Source organism: Psammomys obesus, unplaced genomic scaffold (assembly GCF_907164565.1).
Source record: "Psammomys obesus unplaced genomic scaffold, mPsaObe1.curated_primary_1811, whole genome shotgun sequence".
NCBI classification, from domain to species: Eukaryota; Metazoa; Chordata; class Mammalia; order Rodentia; family Muridae; genus Psammomys; species Psammomys obesus.
In genome coordinates, this window is record NW_026592732.1 from 461,134 (window position 1) to 475,398 (window position 14,265).

The following is a 14,265-nucleotide window of genomic DNA, read 5'->3' on the forward strand; positions in this document are numbered from 1 at the left end:
CTCAAACTAATTGTTTTTTAATTATTTGACAATTTCATACCTGCCTTGTCCATTTTCGCTTCCCATTGCCTTCTCACTCTTGCTCAACCACCCTTCTTTTCAAAAGCCGCCCTCCTTTTGTGTTTTTGTAGTTATTTTGAGATGCACTGGATTTATTAGGAGTGTTTGCACCAGCCTGAGATAAGTGAAGACTTAGATAATAGACCAGAGGTGACCGACCAGTGCCCATTGCCACTGCACCCCCTCCTCCCCAAACAGTAATGCCATAGAGGTGGAGTCCAGCCAATTTTTCATTAACTCTTGCGATCATTATTTTTTTTTTTTATTAAAGAAGATATTGGGCACGGGGCTGCCAAGATGCCTCAATAGGTAAAAGGTTGTTGCTACCAAGCCTGAGGTTAATCCCCAGAACCCGTATGCTGGAAGGAAGGAGGCGGCTTCTGCAAGCAGGTGGTTCTCAGCCGTCACAGGGCACGCTGTGGCATTCATGTTTACGTTCACACACGTTTAAAACAACCCAGCTGGGAAGTGTTGCTCATGCCTAACCCTACTCCGGAGGCGCTGAGGCAGGAGGATCACGAGTTCATGGGCTACCCTAGACTGCAGAATGAGTACAGGGCAGAGAGACCGAGTCTCAAAATGAAAGACAGAGGCTGGGGAGATGGCTCAGAGAGTAAGAGGGCTTCCTGGGCAAACACTAAGGACCTGAATTTGAGTCCCCAAAGCTTAGATAAGAAGCTGAGCGTGTGGCCTAGAAAGATGCTTCAGCTGTTAAAAGTGCCGGCAGCTCTTCCCAGAAGACCCTGCTCTCATCCCGATGGTGACACACAACTGAAACTTCAGCTTCTTGGTGTCCACACATATGTGTGTGTGTGCATGCACTCAAAGGCATACATAAATACAAAGTAAATATATACTTTTTAAAGATTTTATGTATGTATGTATGAGTGCTCTATCTACATGTACACCTACATGCCAGAAGAGGGCAGTAGAGGGTGTAGACTGTTGTGAGGCACCATCTGGTTACTGGTAACTGAACGCAGGAAGAGCAGACAGTACTCTTAACCACTGGACCATCTCTCTAGCTCTAAATATTTTTTTAAAGTTCCAATCCTAGAATTGGAAATGGAAGAACTTTAGGAAGGTCTAAGTTGGACACAGAATGTGATCCTCAAGCAATGTTACAATGTCTCAGGCGGGAGGCTCGGAATCTTCCTTTGTGGGCAATGCACTATGCAGTGTCTTAGTTTCCCTAGCTGTGAGACAAGAGTAAAAATGCTAAGTTTTTCTGAAGATAAAAGTTAAAGCGCTTAAGGTGGTGCCTAGCATCTGAGCATGGGCTATGCCACTGCTCCACCCCCAGAGGCCCCTGGGCGGTGGTAGTCATCCAGAGAGGTCTACATGGGATTTTGTATGTGTTTTCAGGCCTCGCTGAGCATGGAAACCAGACAGCCTTGCAAGCAGGGCAAGTACTGTTAGTGGGCTACAGCCACACATTTTTGTTTCCTTGTTTTTTGTTTTGTTTTTCCTGTGGAGCCCTGGCTGTCCTGGAACTCGCTATAGACTAGGCTGGCCTTGAACTCAGAAATCCACTTACCTCTGCCTCCCCAGTACGGGGATTAAAGGCATTGGCCACCATTGCTGGAATTAAAAACATACCTTCCCCCTCCCCCATATCTTTTGTAATCCCAGCTGCTGCATGCTGGGATTACAAAGAGCGTTTATTCCAGACCCTTAAAGGAAAAAGGCACAGGGTGAGAACTCATCACACACCGGGTCATGGCTCGCAACCGGAGGGGCACGTAGCAGGAGGGGAACGGAGCAGGGTGTGGAGGTGATAGTCTGGATTGAGTGACTTGACTGCCTTCCCGCCAGAGGGGCACGCGTGGGCGAGAGGCTCTCCAGGCCAGTGTGTCCGGGTGCGGTGGGTGTGTGTCCCATTCACTCCGACACTAATCCCTCCTCCCCAGGACCCAGTGGTCTCCGGCTGCAGAATCTGCTCTGGTGCATTCAAGTCGTGTCAGTGTGCGCTGGAGGGCGCTTAGGGGACTAAGGACGTGCTACACACAAATTGGCACTGGCCCCGGTCCACGTCAGGACTGGGTTCCCAGGCCCAGCGGCGGGAGGCAGGAGGGAGGGATGTCCCGGGGGTGGGGAGGGCCCTGAGTAACTTTACTTTGGAAAATATGCAGGGCTGGCCCCCAGCCCAAGACTGAGTCAGCGCAGGGCTGAATCACAGGCTGCCCCGCCCCTGTGAGCCAGAATGGTCCCCCCAGGTGCCTCTTCCTCAGGGGTCGCCGCCCCAAGGTAGCCTAACAGAGACACAAACAGCAGCCTTGGCTTTATTGGCCGTGTGGGGGACACTCTCCGGTTCCCAGCCCCCTCCAGCTGTCCTTCCTCGCCACCCCATCTTTTCCTCGGTGTCCCCACCAGGGTGAGCACGAAGGTGGTGAAGACACAAGGAGTTGGGGGTGGGCAACTCTTAGGGAGGAAAGGCTAAAGCACCAAGAATTCCCTCTCCCCGAGATATTCACCCCGGCTTCAGGAGGGCACCCCACTCCTGGGCCTCTGTCTCTGAGGGACTTTACTTACATATGACCTGAAGATGGGCAGAGGGTGGAAAACTTCGGTTCCCAAACCCACACACATGCCGAGGGGACTAGGGGCGCAGGGCAGAGGATGGAAGGAAGTGGGAAGTTGGGGTTTTTTCATTTTTGGAATCTTTGTGAAATGGGTGTGGTCAGAATTCAGGATTTGTGGGAAGAAGGTGAAAGAGGGGGTCCATATGAGGAAGGAGGAGGTCAGGTGTTCCCCCCGAACTCCCGATGGTCCTGCGACCTGGAGACGTAACGGAGAAGCCTAGCATGGCTGCTTTTTTATAGGCAACTATAAAAAGAGACAAGGGGTCTTGCTGGCAGCAGTGTCTGTGTGACTATGTAGATGCCACACTCCTGAGAGTCAGTTCCACAAGTGCCCAGCACGCAGTAAGTGCTCAATAAATACCTGGACGGGGCGGTGGGCATAGCTCAGTTGATAGAGTGTTTGCCTAGCATGCAGGAGGCCCTGGGTTCACACCCCAGCACTGCAAAAACCAGGCATGGTGGCTCATGCCTGCAAGAAACTCTAGCACTCAGGAAGTGAGGCCAGGACGATGAGAAGTTCAAGGTCATCCTCAGCTACATACGGAGGAAGTTCAAGGTTAGCCCGGGTTATGTAAGAGACTTTCAAAAAAGAAAAGAAAAAAGTCAATATATGAATGGTGTGTGTTTCTGTGATAAGCCCATGGGTATGTGAGCGTGGAGGTGTGAAGGACAGAGGTTTGTCACTACCCCTGGTCCTCTGTAAGTGCTTTCACTGAATGCCTGGTGTGGGAGAGAAGCCCCGCCCCCCAAGTTTTTACAGCCAGGCAGGATAGGCAGGCAAGGTGAGTGGGCCAGAGCAGGGATCTGCTGGGGAGCCGCAGCAGGGCATTGTGGGAGGGAGAGCCAGCGGTCGCTGCGGTCTCACTCGGCGGAGCCCTTCTGGCGTCGCTTGGAAGGCGGCACCAGGCGGCGGGGCAGGTTGGTAGGCAGCCCATGGCCCTCGAGCTTGGCCTCGATAAGGTGGCTGGCCAGGGCGAACTCCTCGTCATCCAGCATGCCATCTCGGTCGACGTCGCTCAGCTTCCAGATCCGCCCCAGCACTGAGTTGGGTAGCTTGGTGCCCACCATCCAGGTTTTGGCCTTGGAGCCGCTCAGCTTGCCATCGGCAGGGGCCAAGTTGTAGAAGATTTCGTCGTATTTGGACTTGTCCTTGGTCACCACCCACTCGGCGTCGTCTTCCGAGCCCTCCTCGCCATCCTCCAGTGCCTCGTCGGGGCCGCGCTCCACAAAGGGCCCCATCCGGCTGCCCTCAAACGCACCGCCCTGCACCACAACTTCCACGCTCTCCAGCTCCTCTTGCCGGAGCAGCGGCATAAGCTTGGCAATGTCGTGTGTCAGCATCTCGTCCAGCGCCTCCAGCAGCTTCGGCTTCAGCGAGTGGAACTTGGTGAAGTCATGTGCCATGAGCAGCTCCTGGTGGAAGGAATGAAGAAGTTCAAAGGTCAAGGGTCACCAGTACAAGGCCACGCCCCTAGCCCCTCACTGGGAAATTCTAGGCAGGGGCGCTATCACTAATGGGCCCAGTCCCGGTTTACTTTTTCGCCATTTGAGCCAGGGTCTTGTGTGGCCCAGACTACCTTCCGACTCACTGTATCGAGAGAAGATGGTCCAAGACTCTGCTCTGCCTTCACTTTACAAGTCTCTCCACCTGCTTTACTGTTTGAGACGTGGTCTCTCTAAGGTGTGAGCACCGGCATCTTCCCGCCTCAGCTTCCTGAGCAGCTGGGACCACAGGTCTGTGTGATCAGGCTCAGTCAACAGACTCAAGTTTGATGCCTTAGGATAGGTAAGCAGGGGCTGGTCTCTGCCTTACGGGACATAGCCACTTCTCTTCAGCCAGCCCCACCCTGCCACAGGAAAGGCTACACTTCTTAGCATACAGGACAGCCAGCTGGCCATGTGACTAGGTTCCAGCCAATTGTCTTTAAGCACAGGTTGAATACACAGCTTCTAAAATTACCCGGTTTAGTATGGCACCCACAGACTGCATGTGGTATGTCAAGTAGTTTAATCTGTAATTCCATTTTGTTGGAGTTATTATTTTTATGGTGTGTATGTTCTTGCACCAGTTCACATGTAACGCATGTATGTAGGAGGCCACAGAAGCTTGAAGAGGGTGTCACATCCCCTGGAACTGGAGTTACGGACGGTTGTGAGCCACCATGTGGTTTCTGGGAACTGAATCCGGGTCCTCTGAAAGAGCATGCATGTTCCTAACCATTGAGCCATCTCTCCAGTCCCTTTTGTTTTGTCTGTCTGTCTGTCTATTTATCTAGAGACAGGGTCTGACTATGCAGCTCTGGCCAGGATGGCCTAAAACTCTCTACATAACCTGGGCTGTCCTTGAATTTGTGATCATCCTGCCTTTGCCCACCTCCCCAGTTCTGGGGTTAAGAGGAACGGCTCAATAAGCCTGGCTGTAACTCGGCTTTATATGGCTATTGGCTACCATATTGGGCGGCACAGCTTGGACCATTGCCAGCAAAGTAAAATGTAGTGTCCTTAAAGAGAGCAGCTGTGCTCATCTGAGCCTCTCCCCTTTCAAAGATAGGGCCCTACGTTGCTCAGGCTGGCCTTGAACTCCTGTAGGTAAGGCTCCCCTGAGTTCTTGACCCTCCTGTCTCTACCTTTCATTGCTTGCACTACAGTCGGACAGGTCCTTGCCTAGTTCCTTTCCTATGTTAAGACATTTATTTTATTGTGTGTGTGTGTTGCTTGCCTGTATGCCTGTGCATCACGTGGGTACCTGGTGCCCGCACAAGTTAGAAGAGGGTATCGGATCCCCCGGAAATAGAGTTACAGACGGCAGCGAACTGCCATGTGGGTGTAAAGAAAGGAACCCAGACCCCTTACAAGGGCGGTAAGTGCTCTTGAACTCGGAGCCACCACCCAGCTCCCCTCTCTTCTAGCTGGCTGGAATGCAGACCCAATGCCTGGAATCCCTGCAGCCATTGATACCATGAGGTCTCCAGGTGATGGGCAAGCATGGAAAAGAGAAATGCAGTAGGTCCATGGCTCTGTAAAACAGCAAGCTGCCCCACCCCAAGTATATTCTAGAGCCTTAGGAAAGGAAAAAAGCTACTGCCATGGAAACGATTATTATGGGTTTTCTCTCCGCTCCGTTCCCTGGATGAAAAATGCCACGCAGCCCTCCAGCCTCCCAGGCTCCATCTCAGAACCCACAGGAGACTCTCCCATCAACAACCTGCCACTGTTTGCAGCTGCCCCACCTGCATCTTCTGGCAGTCGGGGAAGTCCCCAGGGGAGATGTGGTGCTCTAGCTGGATCTTCGCAAAGATGACAGGCAGCTTGAGGATCAGCTGCTTCTTCTTGTTTTCCTTCCCGAACACCGAGGGCATCTCTTTCTTCAGGTAGCTGATGATGTAAGCGTGTACCTGCAGAAGGACATCCCCACCCGAGCCGGCAGTAAGTCAGGAGGAGGCTGGGGCTGGGTAGTGGCTGGGCACCTGTATTCCCTTCTCTTTGAATACCCCATACCCCAGGATGGATTCAAACTTGCAGCCTCTTCGAAGCTGAGATTGCAACTGTAAGCCACTGTACCTGGCTGGAACCTCCTTTTCGAATATGTTACAGGTGGGTAAACCCCACTGTCTTATCTACTGGGGTTCAATCTAGTCTCTTGTCTAAGCCACCCCAGCCCCTCCCAGCTTTAAGCGCCTACAAGCCGGCCTCACCCACATACCAGCCCAGTGCAGGGACTTGCCTATCTCCTGTTCACATTCCTACCCAGCTCCACGGCACTTGGGCTCAGCCCAGAATCAGTTGTTCCTAGCTGTGCTTACCTGTGGAAAAGGATGCCCAAACTCTGCCCACGCCACGGAAGCCAGAAACTGTGCACTTTAGTTTCTTAAGAATGCTTATGTAGCCCAACTGGACTTAAACCAGCAGTCCACCTGACTCAACCTCCCCGAACGAGGTTAGAAAGACTTCAACTTGTTTGCATTTCAAGACCTTTAAGTGGGTATGGGTGTTTTGTCTGCATGTCATAGTACCACGTGTGTGCAGTGGGCACACCCCAGGGGCAGAAGAGAACATCAGAGGCTCTGGGACTAGAGTTAGACATGACTGAGCAGCTAGCCATGTGGGGCCTGGATCCTCTGGAAAAGCAGCCTGTTTTTAATAGTGGTATTCCATGGTGTACATGTGCCACAATTTCTGTATCCATTCCTCCGCTGACGGACATCTAGGTTGTTTCCAGATTCTGGCTATTTACGAATAAAGCTGCTATCAACATAGTTGAGCAAATGTCCTTATAGAATGGTGGGGCATCTTTTGGGTATATGCCCAGGAGTGGTATAGCTGGATCTTGAGGTAGTGCTATTCCCAATTTTTTTCAGAAAGTGCCAGATTGATTTCCAAATAATGAAATTGGCAGGCAAATGGGTGGAACTAGAAAAGATCATCTTGAGTGAGGTAACCCAGAAGCAGAGAGACATACATGGTATATACTCACTTATAAACAGATATTAGCCATAAATATAGGATAAACATACTAAAGTCTACAGATCTAAAGAAGCTAAACACTAAGGAGGACCCTAGAGAAGATGCTTAAATCTCATTCAGAATGGCAAACAAGATAGACACCAGAAGCAGTGGAAGAGAGGAAACAGGATGGGAGCCTACTGTAGAGGGTCCTCTGAAAGGCTCCATCCAACAAGGGATCAAAACAGATGCTGAGACTCACAGCTGAACTTTGGGCAGAGTGCAGGGAGTCTCATGGAAGAAGGGGGGGATAGAAGGACATGGAGGGGACAGGAGCCCCACAAGGAGAACAATAAAGCTAAAAATCTGAGCCCAGGGGTCCCTGCAGAGACTGATGCACCAACTGAGGACCATGCATAGAGAGGACCTAGAACCTCTGTTCAGATGCAGCCAATTGGCAGCTCAGTCTCCATGTAGATTCCCGAGTAAGGGGAGCAGGGGCTAACTCTGACATGGACTTGGTTGCCTGTTCTTTGATTACTTCCTTCTGGCGGTGCAGCCTTGCCAGGCCACAGAGGAAGAGGATCCAGGCAGTCCTCATGAGTCTTGATAAGCTATGGGCAGATGGGAGGAGGACTCCCCCTTTTAGTGGACTAAGGGAAGGGTATGGGGGAAGAGAGAGGGAGGGTGGGAATGGAAGGAGTTGAGGGAGGGGGCTACAATCTGGGATATATAATGAATAAATTTTGAAAAAATTAAAATTAAAAAAAGCAGCCAGTGCTCTTAACTGCTGAGCATCTCTCCACCTACCCCCTGTTACACAGGGTTTCTCTGTGGAACAGAGCCCTGACTGTCCTGGACTCAGTCTGAAGGCTGGCCTCGAACTCACAGAGATCTGCTTGCCTCTCCCTCCCAAGTGCTGGGACTAAAGGTGTGTACCAGCATGGCCCAGCTCCCCTCAATAAATCTTAAACCCTCCACTGCCCTCACTGACTGGCTCCTGCAGGTTCACCCACACCCCCTCTTTCTCCCTACCCTATACACTGCTCACCAGCCTTTCTCAAAGACCAGTATGCTAACATTTCCCCCAAACCCAGAGCCTCTGTATATGACCATGCTCTCTTCCTGAGCTCCGTCCCAGCCTTCCCACTGAGTTTGTCATAAAAACCAAGCGCCCATATCACTGCTATCTGACTATCTCCACCTCTTCTGTCTTCTTCACAGTTGAGCTAGAGTCACCATTATTTTATCTAACTGTTCCGCTTCCCTCCATGAAACTACAAGTTCTGCCAGGTCAGACCTTATCTGTTTCCTCTGTCTCCAGTCCCGGGACAATACACACAGCACCACTCAGGAAATAGTTGTGGCATAAAGTGCTGAACTCAAGAACCTTTGAACCACATTCTCATAAGTTACTGAAAAATAAATGAGGATGGCGGCTGGGCTGTAATCCCAGCACTCTGGGAGGCAGAGGCAGGCAGATCTCTGTGAGTTTGAGGCCAGCTGGTCTATAAAGAGTCCAAGACAGCCAAGGCTACACAGAGAAACCCAGTCTTGAAAAACAAAAACAGCAGCAACAAAAATCTTTAAAGGAGGATGGCGCAGTAATGACTTCGGGCATGTCCACTGCTTACAGGCCGAGCCATCATTGAGTATGCATGTTCAGATGGACATAAAATAAGGCTGGTGATATGGGTGGGCAGAGGTAAGGACCCTTGCTGCCAATCCGGAGTTGGGTCCCTGGGACCCACATGTGGACGGACAGAGGCGACACAAGTTATCCTCTGGCCTTGATAGATGGAATGTGGCACGAGAACGCATGCAGACACATGGGTCATGATCACACACAATAAAAATTGTTTTAAAAAACAGTCAACAGTACTAAAAGAATCCTTTCTTCCCAGATCGCGGCTACAAGCCTTGCAGCACTCTGCAGTCACCCCTGCTAGTGGCTTACACTTCCATCAAAGGGCAGAGACAATCATGCTCACCCTGCCTTGCCCGCATACGAAACTGAGACTTGGGGGTGCGTTACGGAGAGCCCTTCATGGGCAGCGTCTTGGCCTTTCGGCTAACACCAAGTATACTTTCTGAGAGTCCTTAAAGGCCTTGTGCCACGGAAGGGGAACATTTAAGGGAAGTTAAAGCCATGTGCGCTGTGATTGGCTGGACAAGGAGTGCCGGGTCACTCTGAGGTGTGTGTGTGGCGGGGGGGAGGATATGCCATGAAATATAATGAAGTTTGGTCAGAGCCAACCCTAAAGACTAGGATAGGGCGCTGAGGCATTGGGGAAGGAAGGGTGAGCTTGCAGGACCACAGGAAAGTATGCCCTACCGGTCTAAGAGGCCAATCAGAATAGAGGTGTGGTCAGGATGAAAGTCACCGCTTGCTGCCCGGAGCCAAAGGAGAAAAGGGGCGTGGCTGAGCAGAGAACGCCGGTAAGGAAGAGCAGGGCGATGAGGAGAGGGGCTGAAATGGCTGGCCGATGGGGAGGAGTAGGGTTTGAGATAGTGGGCCACTCGGGAAGGCCGGGACCTGCCGGAGCAAACTAATGAGGAGAGATGTATGGGGATGCGGCTAGCGGGAAGGGACCGTGGGGGAGGAGGTGTGGCCTGCTGGTGGAAGTTAATGGGAAGGCTCTGACCTGAGAAAATGGGCTAATGAGAAGGGGCGTGGCCGAAGGATGGGCCATTGGCAGGCCTATGGCCTGTTTGGGAAAATCAATTGTGGCTTGCTCTGCTTGTTGGGGCGGGTCAATGAGGACGGGGTGGGCAACGGGAGAGGAGTGGCTTGTTAGTTACTCGAGGGGCGTGGCCTTCTAGGGTGGCCCCAAGGGGCGGGACGTGCTCTGCTAGGACCCTGGTAGGGGACGGGTCCCGCCGTGGCTCTCCTGACAGACGGAGGCAGGCGGGAGCGCTGATGGCTTTTCCAGAGAGGAAGCATGGGAAGGTGGCAGGAAGAGATAAGGGGGTGGTGCGGGCAGGGCTGGGGCGCGGGTCGGACGCCAGGGTTTGTCCTGAGTTTCCGGAGCCACCTCCCGCCTGGCCGGGGCGCCAGGTGTCCGGCCCGGCCCCTTAGTCCCTGTGCCACGGGCCCCAGCTTCCCAAGAGGATCCTGCAGTGGAGAGTAAGGGTGAGCCTGTAAGGACACTGAGAAAGAGAGAGGGAGAGGTGTGAAGAGAGAGAAGACTAGGAAAAGAAAAAAAGAATTGAGAAAGAGGGGTTGATGAGGACACAGTGACTGAAGGACAGCCCTGGCCTCCTGGGGCAGCTCCGTGGGCAGCCGGTGCTCCTTAGAGGAGTCCTGCGGTGGGGTTAGAGGCGGTGATTCACCCTTCTCCATCTCCATAAACCACACCTTGGATGCCTCCACCAACTAGAACCCTCTTGGCCTCTCCTCCTGCCCAGCTTCCTGCCCCACCTCCACCCTGGCGGCCTCCCTTCTGAAAGTTCCATTCCACTCTGAAAGCACAGCCATTGCGCCTCTCTTCCTCTCCGAGGCCCAGCCTGAAGCAGGCTATACCCTCCAGACCCCTAGGTTCTTCCTAGACCCGAATTCAATCTCCAGAAGGCAGCTTGAGTGTAATCCCGTCACCCGCTCCAAAGCTTTCCGTGTCTCCCTGATCCTTCGTGTAGCCCTAAGGGTCAGCAGTTTCAGACTCCCAGCGGCGGCCCAGACGCCCTCTCCTCTAAGCCTGACTCCGCCCAGCCCTGCCCAGCCCTACCACAGGACCGTGCTTGGCTGTCACTGCTGTGGGAGGGGTTTGTCTTCTTCTCCAACTAAGAGTGAGTCCTAACACTGTCCTGGGGCATTCAGACCTGAAGCCCCGTCAGGCAGGGCAAGAACAGCCTTGGCCATTTTTGCACGCCCAGCATGTCCCAGCAAAGCTCTAGGCACAGGGGTGACTTTGTTCAAGCTGAACTTCCACCAAGCGTCATTCATTCCGGAAATATTTACAGAGCTATTCAGGTCCAGGACACTCACAGAAGGAATTCTAAGAGGCCAGGTTCTGCAGAACTTGAGTATGTCGAGCTGAGGAGGCAGTGTACAGGGGCCCCCTGACGGTGAGGATGCAGACAGGGTCAGGGGTCACAATAGGGTGAGGGGTATATCTGGAGTAAGGCTGCTCATTAAAGGAGCAGGTGACACCTGAGTGAGCCTTGTGGACAGTCGGGGGAGAGAAGGCTATCAGGAAGAGCAAGCAGTGAGTACTGATTGATTAAATAAAACAGAACGAGCTAATGAAGCTATACTATATAAATGCAGGTTTAGTGGGAGGGGGAGGGAGCGTGCAATGGGGGGAGAGAGGGCAGGAAGGGGGAAAAGGGTGAGAAAGGGCACAAAAGGGCCACAGAACCAAGATGTCTGCCTATACAGTGAAGGGCCTCTGGGCGAGAAGCCCCGCCCCTTGGTGGAAGGCCCAGTATGGCAACCACGCCCTGCAGCAGGTAGGGACTTTAACAAGTATAAAGGTAGGGCTGAGGCAGCCAGTGTGGGGTGCAGTGGCTGCTGGGAAGGGAGGGAGTTGACGAGGCAGGGAAGGAGCGAGCAACTGTGGTGGTCTGAATGAGAGTGACCCTCACAGACTCATGTATCGGAACACTTGGTCCCCAGCCTATGGAACTGTGTGGGAAGAATTAAGAGGCCTTTTTGGAATTGCTATGTCTCTGGGAGCGGGCTTTGACGTTGACACAGGCCACAGCATCCCCAGTTAGCTGGCTCTCGGCCTTGTGCTCATGTAAGCGTTCACCACGCCTGCGCGCTTGCTGCCGTGGCCCCACCATGGTGGAACCATGAGCACCAGTCATGTTTTCTTTCATAAGATGTTATACAATGTTTTCTTCACAGCTATGGAAAAGTAACTCAGACAGCGGCCAAGAGGACTCAGCTTTTGTTCAGTGGGATGGAAGGAGGGACTGGCAGGACGAAAACAAGGAAGGAAACGTGTCTCAGCTTAGTGGTGGGCAGCAATGGTGGGGCCCACTGCACAGGACTGCCTCCCTCAGTCCTCCCAGAATCAGACCAACCCATCAGGAGAATGAACTGGTCTGGGAGCTAGGTGGTCTCTAGTTAGCTACACAAGCAGGGAAGCAAGAAAAACATGTCTGTGTAGCCTCTTCGAGGCCTCCAGCTTAGGCCTCCTGAGACTGCATCATCCTCCACAGCTCCACAAAATCCTCCCAGTCCCCCTGAGTCCTCCTAGGCTCCCTTCAGTTCTCGCGCAGCCTCCTGATTTCCACCCTTTCTCCTGATCCCGCTTCCAACCCCCCCCCCAACTTCCCCAAGTCCCCCCCGGACCTCCCGCGGACCCAGCACGCTCACCCGCACCAGCCGCGCCCGCTTCACCAGGTCGTTGAGCTTGCGCAGTGCCGCATGGCGCGGGAGGCCCTGGATGTCACGGAAGAGGTCCTGCTCCTCCAGCTCGAAGAGGCGCCGGTTGTCCGGCACCAGGAGCGGCTGGGACCAGAAGGAGCCGATGTAGACGCGCAGGACCTCGGGCGTGCCCACCACCTTGCCCAGCGCCCACATGAGCGCCCCGTAGACACGCATCAGCTGCTGCGTCTCCACCATGTCCGCCTTGTTGAGCACCACGCGGATCTTGTCCTCATGGCCGCGCAAGGCACCGATGGCCTCTGAGAACTCGTCGGAAATCTCCAGCTTGTGGGCGTCGAAGAGCAAGATGATGAGGTCCACGCGCTCAGCAAACCAGCGCAGGACAGCCGGAAAGTCGTAGCCTGGAGCAGGCAGAGGACAGGGGGACAAGGAGCAGAAGTCACACCCCAGTCAGAGTGTCCATTCTTTGGGACTGATACAGTGGCTCAGATGCACACACTGTTAATTCTGAGACTCCTTCTTGTGCGGGTCAGGTAGCTCAAATCCTCTGCGTGAGTCCCAGAACTGCCCCTTCCCAGAACCCAGATTTTGACCAGACCCTCAAACCATCTGGCTTTATGGAATGAGGCAACCTTCTCCCCCGACACACACACCTTTTCACTTCCTCACCCTGGTCCCTACATTTGTTTATTTATTATTTATACAGCCTGCACGTGTGCCTGCACACCAGCAGAGGGCACCAGCTCTCATTACAGATGGTTGTGAACCACCACGTGGTTGCTGGGAATTGAACTCAGGACCTGTGGAAGAACAGTCAGTGCCCTTAACCTCTGAGCCGTCTCTCCAGTCCCCATCGTTGGCTTTTTCATTCATTCCCTAGGTAGACATTAGGATTTGTTTTGACATGGATGTATTCATTGGCAGCTAAAATTCTGAAGTGTGTGTGTGTTGGGGGGGATCCCTGTGAGATGGTGCAGAGTGGGCCTGAGCTTGTCCTCTGACCTCCACACATATGCTGTGGCATGTACCCACCTGCACTCATGCGCACACAAGAAATAAAATGTAACAAAATACTTTTAAGTGCTAAAGTTGGGGGCTGGAGGGATGGCTCAGCAGTTAGAACCTACTGCTATCCCAGAAGACCCCAGTTCAGCGGGTGCCCAGCACCCAGGGCACGGAGCTTACAACCTCCTGTAGCTCTGGGTCCAGGAGATCCGGGGCCCTCTTCCGGCCTCCCTGGGCCCCTGCATCCGTGCATTCATTCACACTCCTACATATGCACACAATTTGTATTTACAGAGGCGGGCAGATCTCTGGGTCTGAGGCCCGCCTGCTCTACAGAGGGAGTTCCAGGACAGCCAGGGCTACATAGTAAGATCTTGTCTCAAAGACAAAATTCTAAAATGATCTCAAAGAGGCCCCAGAACTTGTGAGCCCACTCCCAGCAGCGGACAGACCCCTGCTGTCAGGGCCCTTCCTGGGAACCTGTTAGATAGGCCAGCGATGGAGTGACAAGAGCTCAAGATGTTAGAGCTATTTTCTTGTGTGTGTGTGTGTCTGTCTGTCTGTGTCTGTTTGCCAATGTGTCTCTGTGTGACTGTGTGTCTGTCTATGTGTCTGTGTATACTTGTGTGTCTGTGTCTGTCTGTGTGTTTCTGTATGCTTGTATGTCTGTGTCTGTCTGTGTCTGTGTTTGTCTGCGTGTCTGTATGTCTGTGTCTGTCTGTGTCTGTGTGTCTGTATGTCTATATCTGTCTGTGTCTCTGTGTTTGTGTGTCTGTGTCTGTCTGTATGTCGGTGTGTCTGTATGTCTGTATCTGTATGTGTCTCTGTGTTTGTCTGTGT

At 52.9% G+C, this 14,265-nt stretch overlaps 1 protein-coding gene across 2 annotated transcripts in view; it reads right to left on the reverse strand.

Annotated features, from left to right (window-relative positions):
- Positions 1-308: 308 nt before the first annotated feature.
- The window catches only part of Ehd2 (EH domain containing 2), a 21,189-nt gene continuing 7,232 nt past the window's right edge, over positions 309-14,265 (reverse strand). For both annotated transcript variants that reach the window (XM_055615627.1, XM_055615628.1), the window contains exons 4-6: positions 12,409-12,821; positions 5,873-6,037; positions 309-4,055 (exon numbers count right to left, since the gene is read on the reverse strand). In XM_055615627.1, the coding sequence (XP_055471602.1) occupies positions 3,504-4,055; positions 5,873-6,037; positions 12,409-12,821 (1,130 nt within the window). In that variant the 3' untranslated portion in view covers positions 309-3,503. The remainder of the gene's footprint in view (positions 4,056-5,872; positions 6,038-12,408; positions 12,822-14,265) is intronic.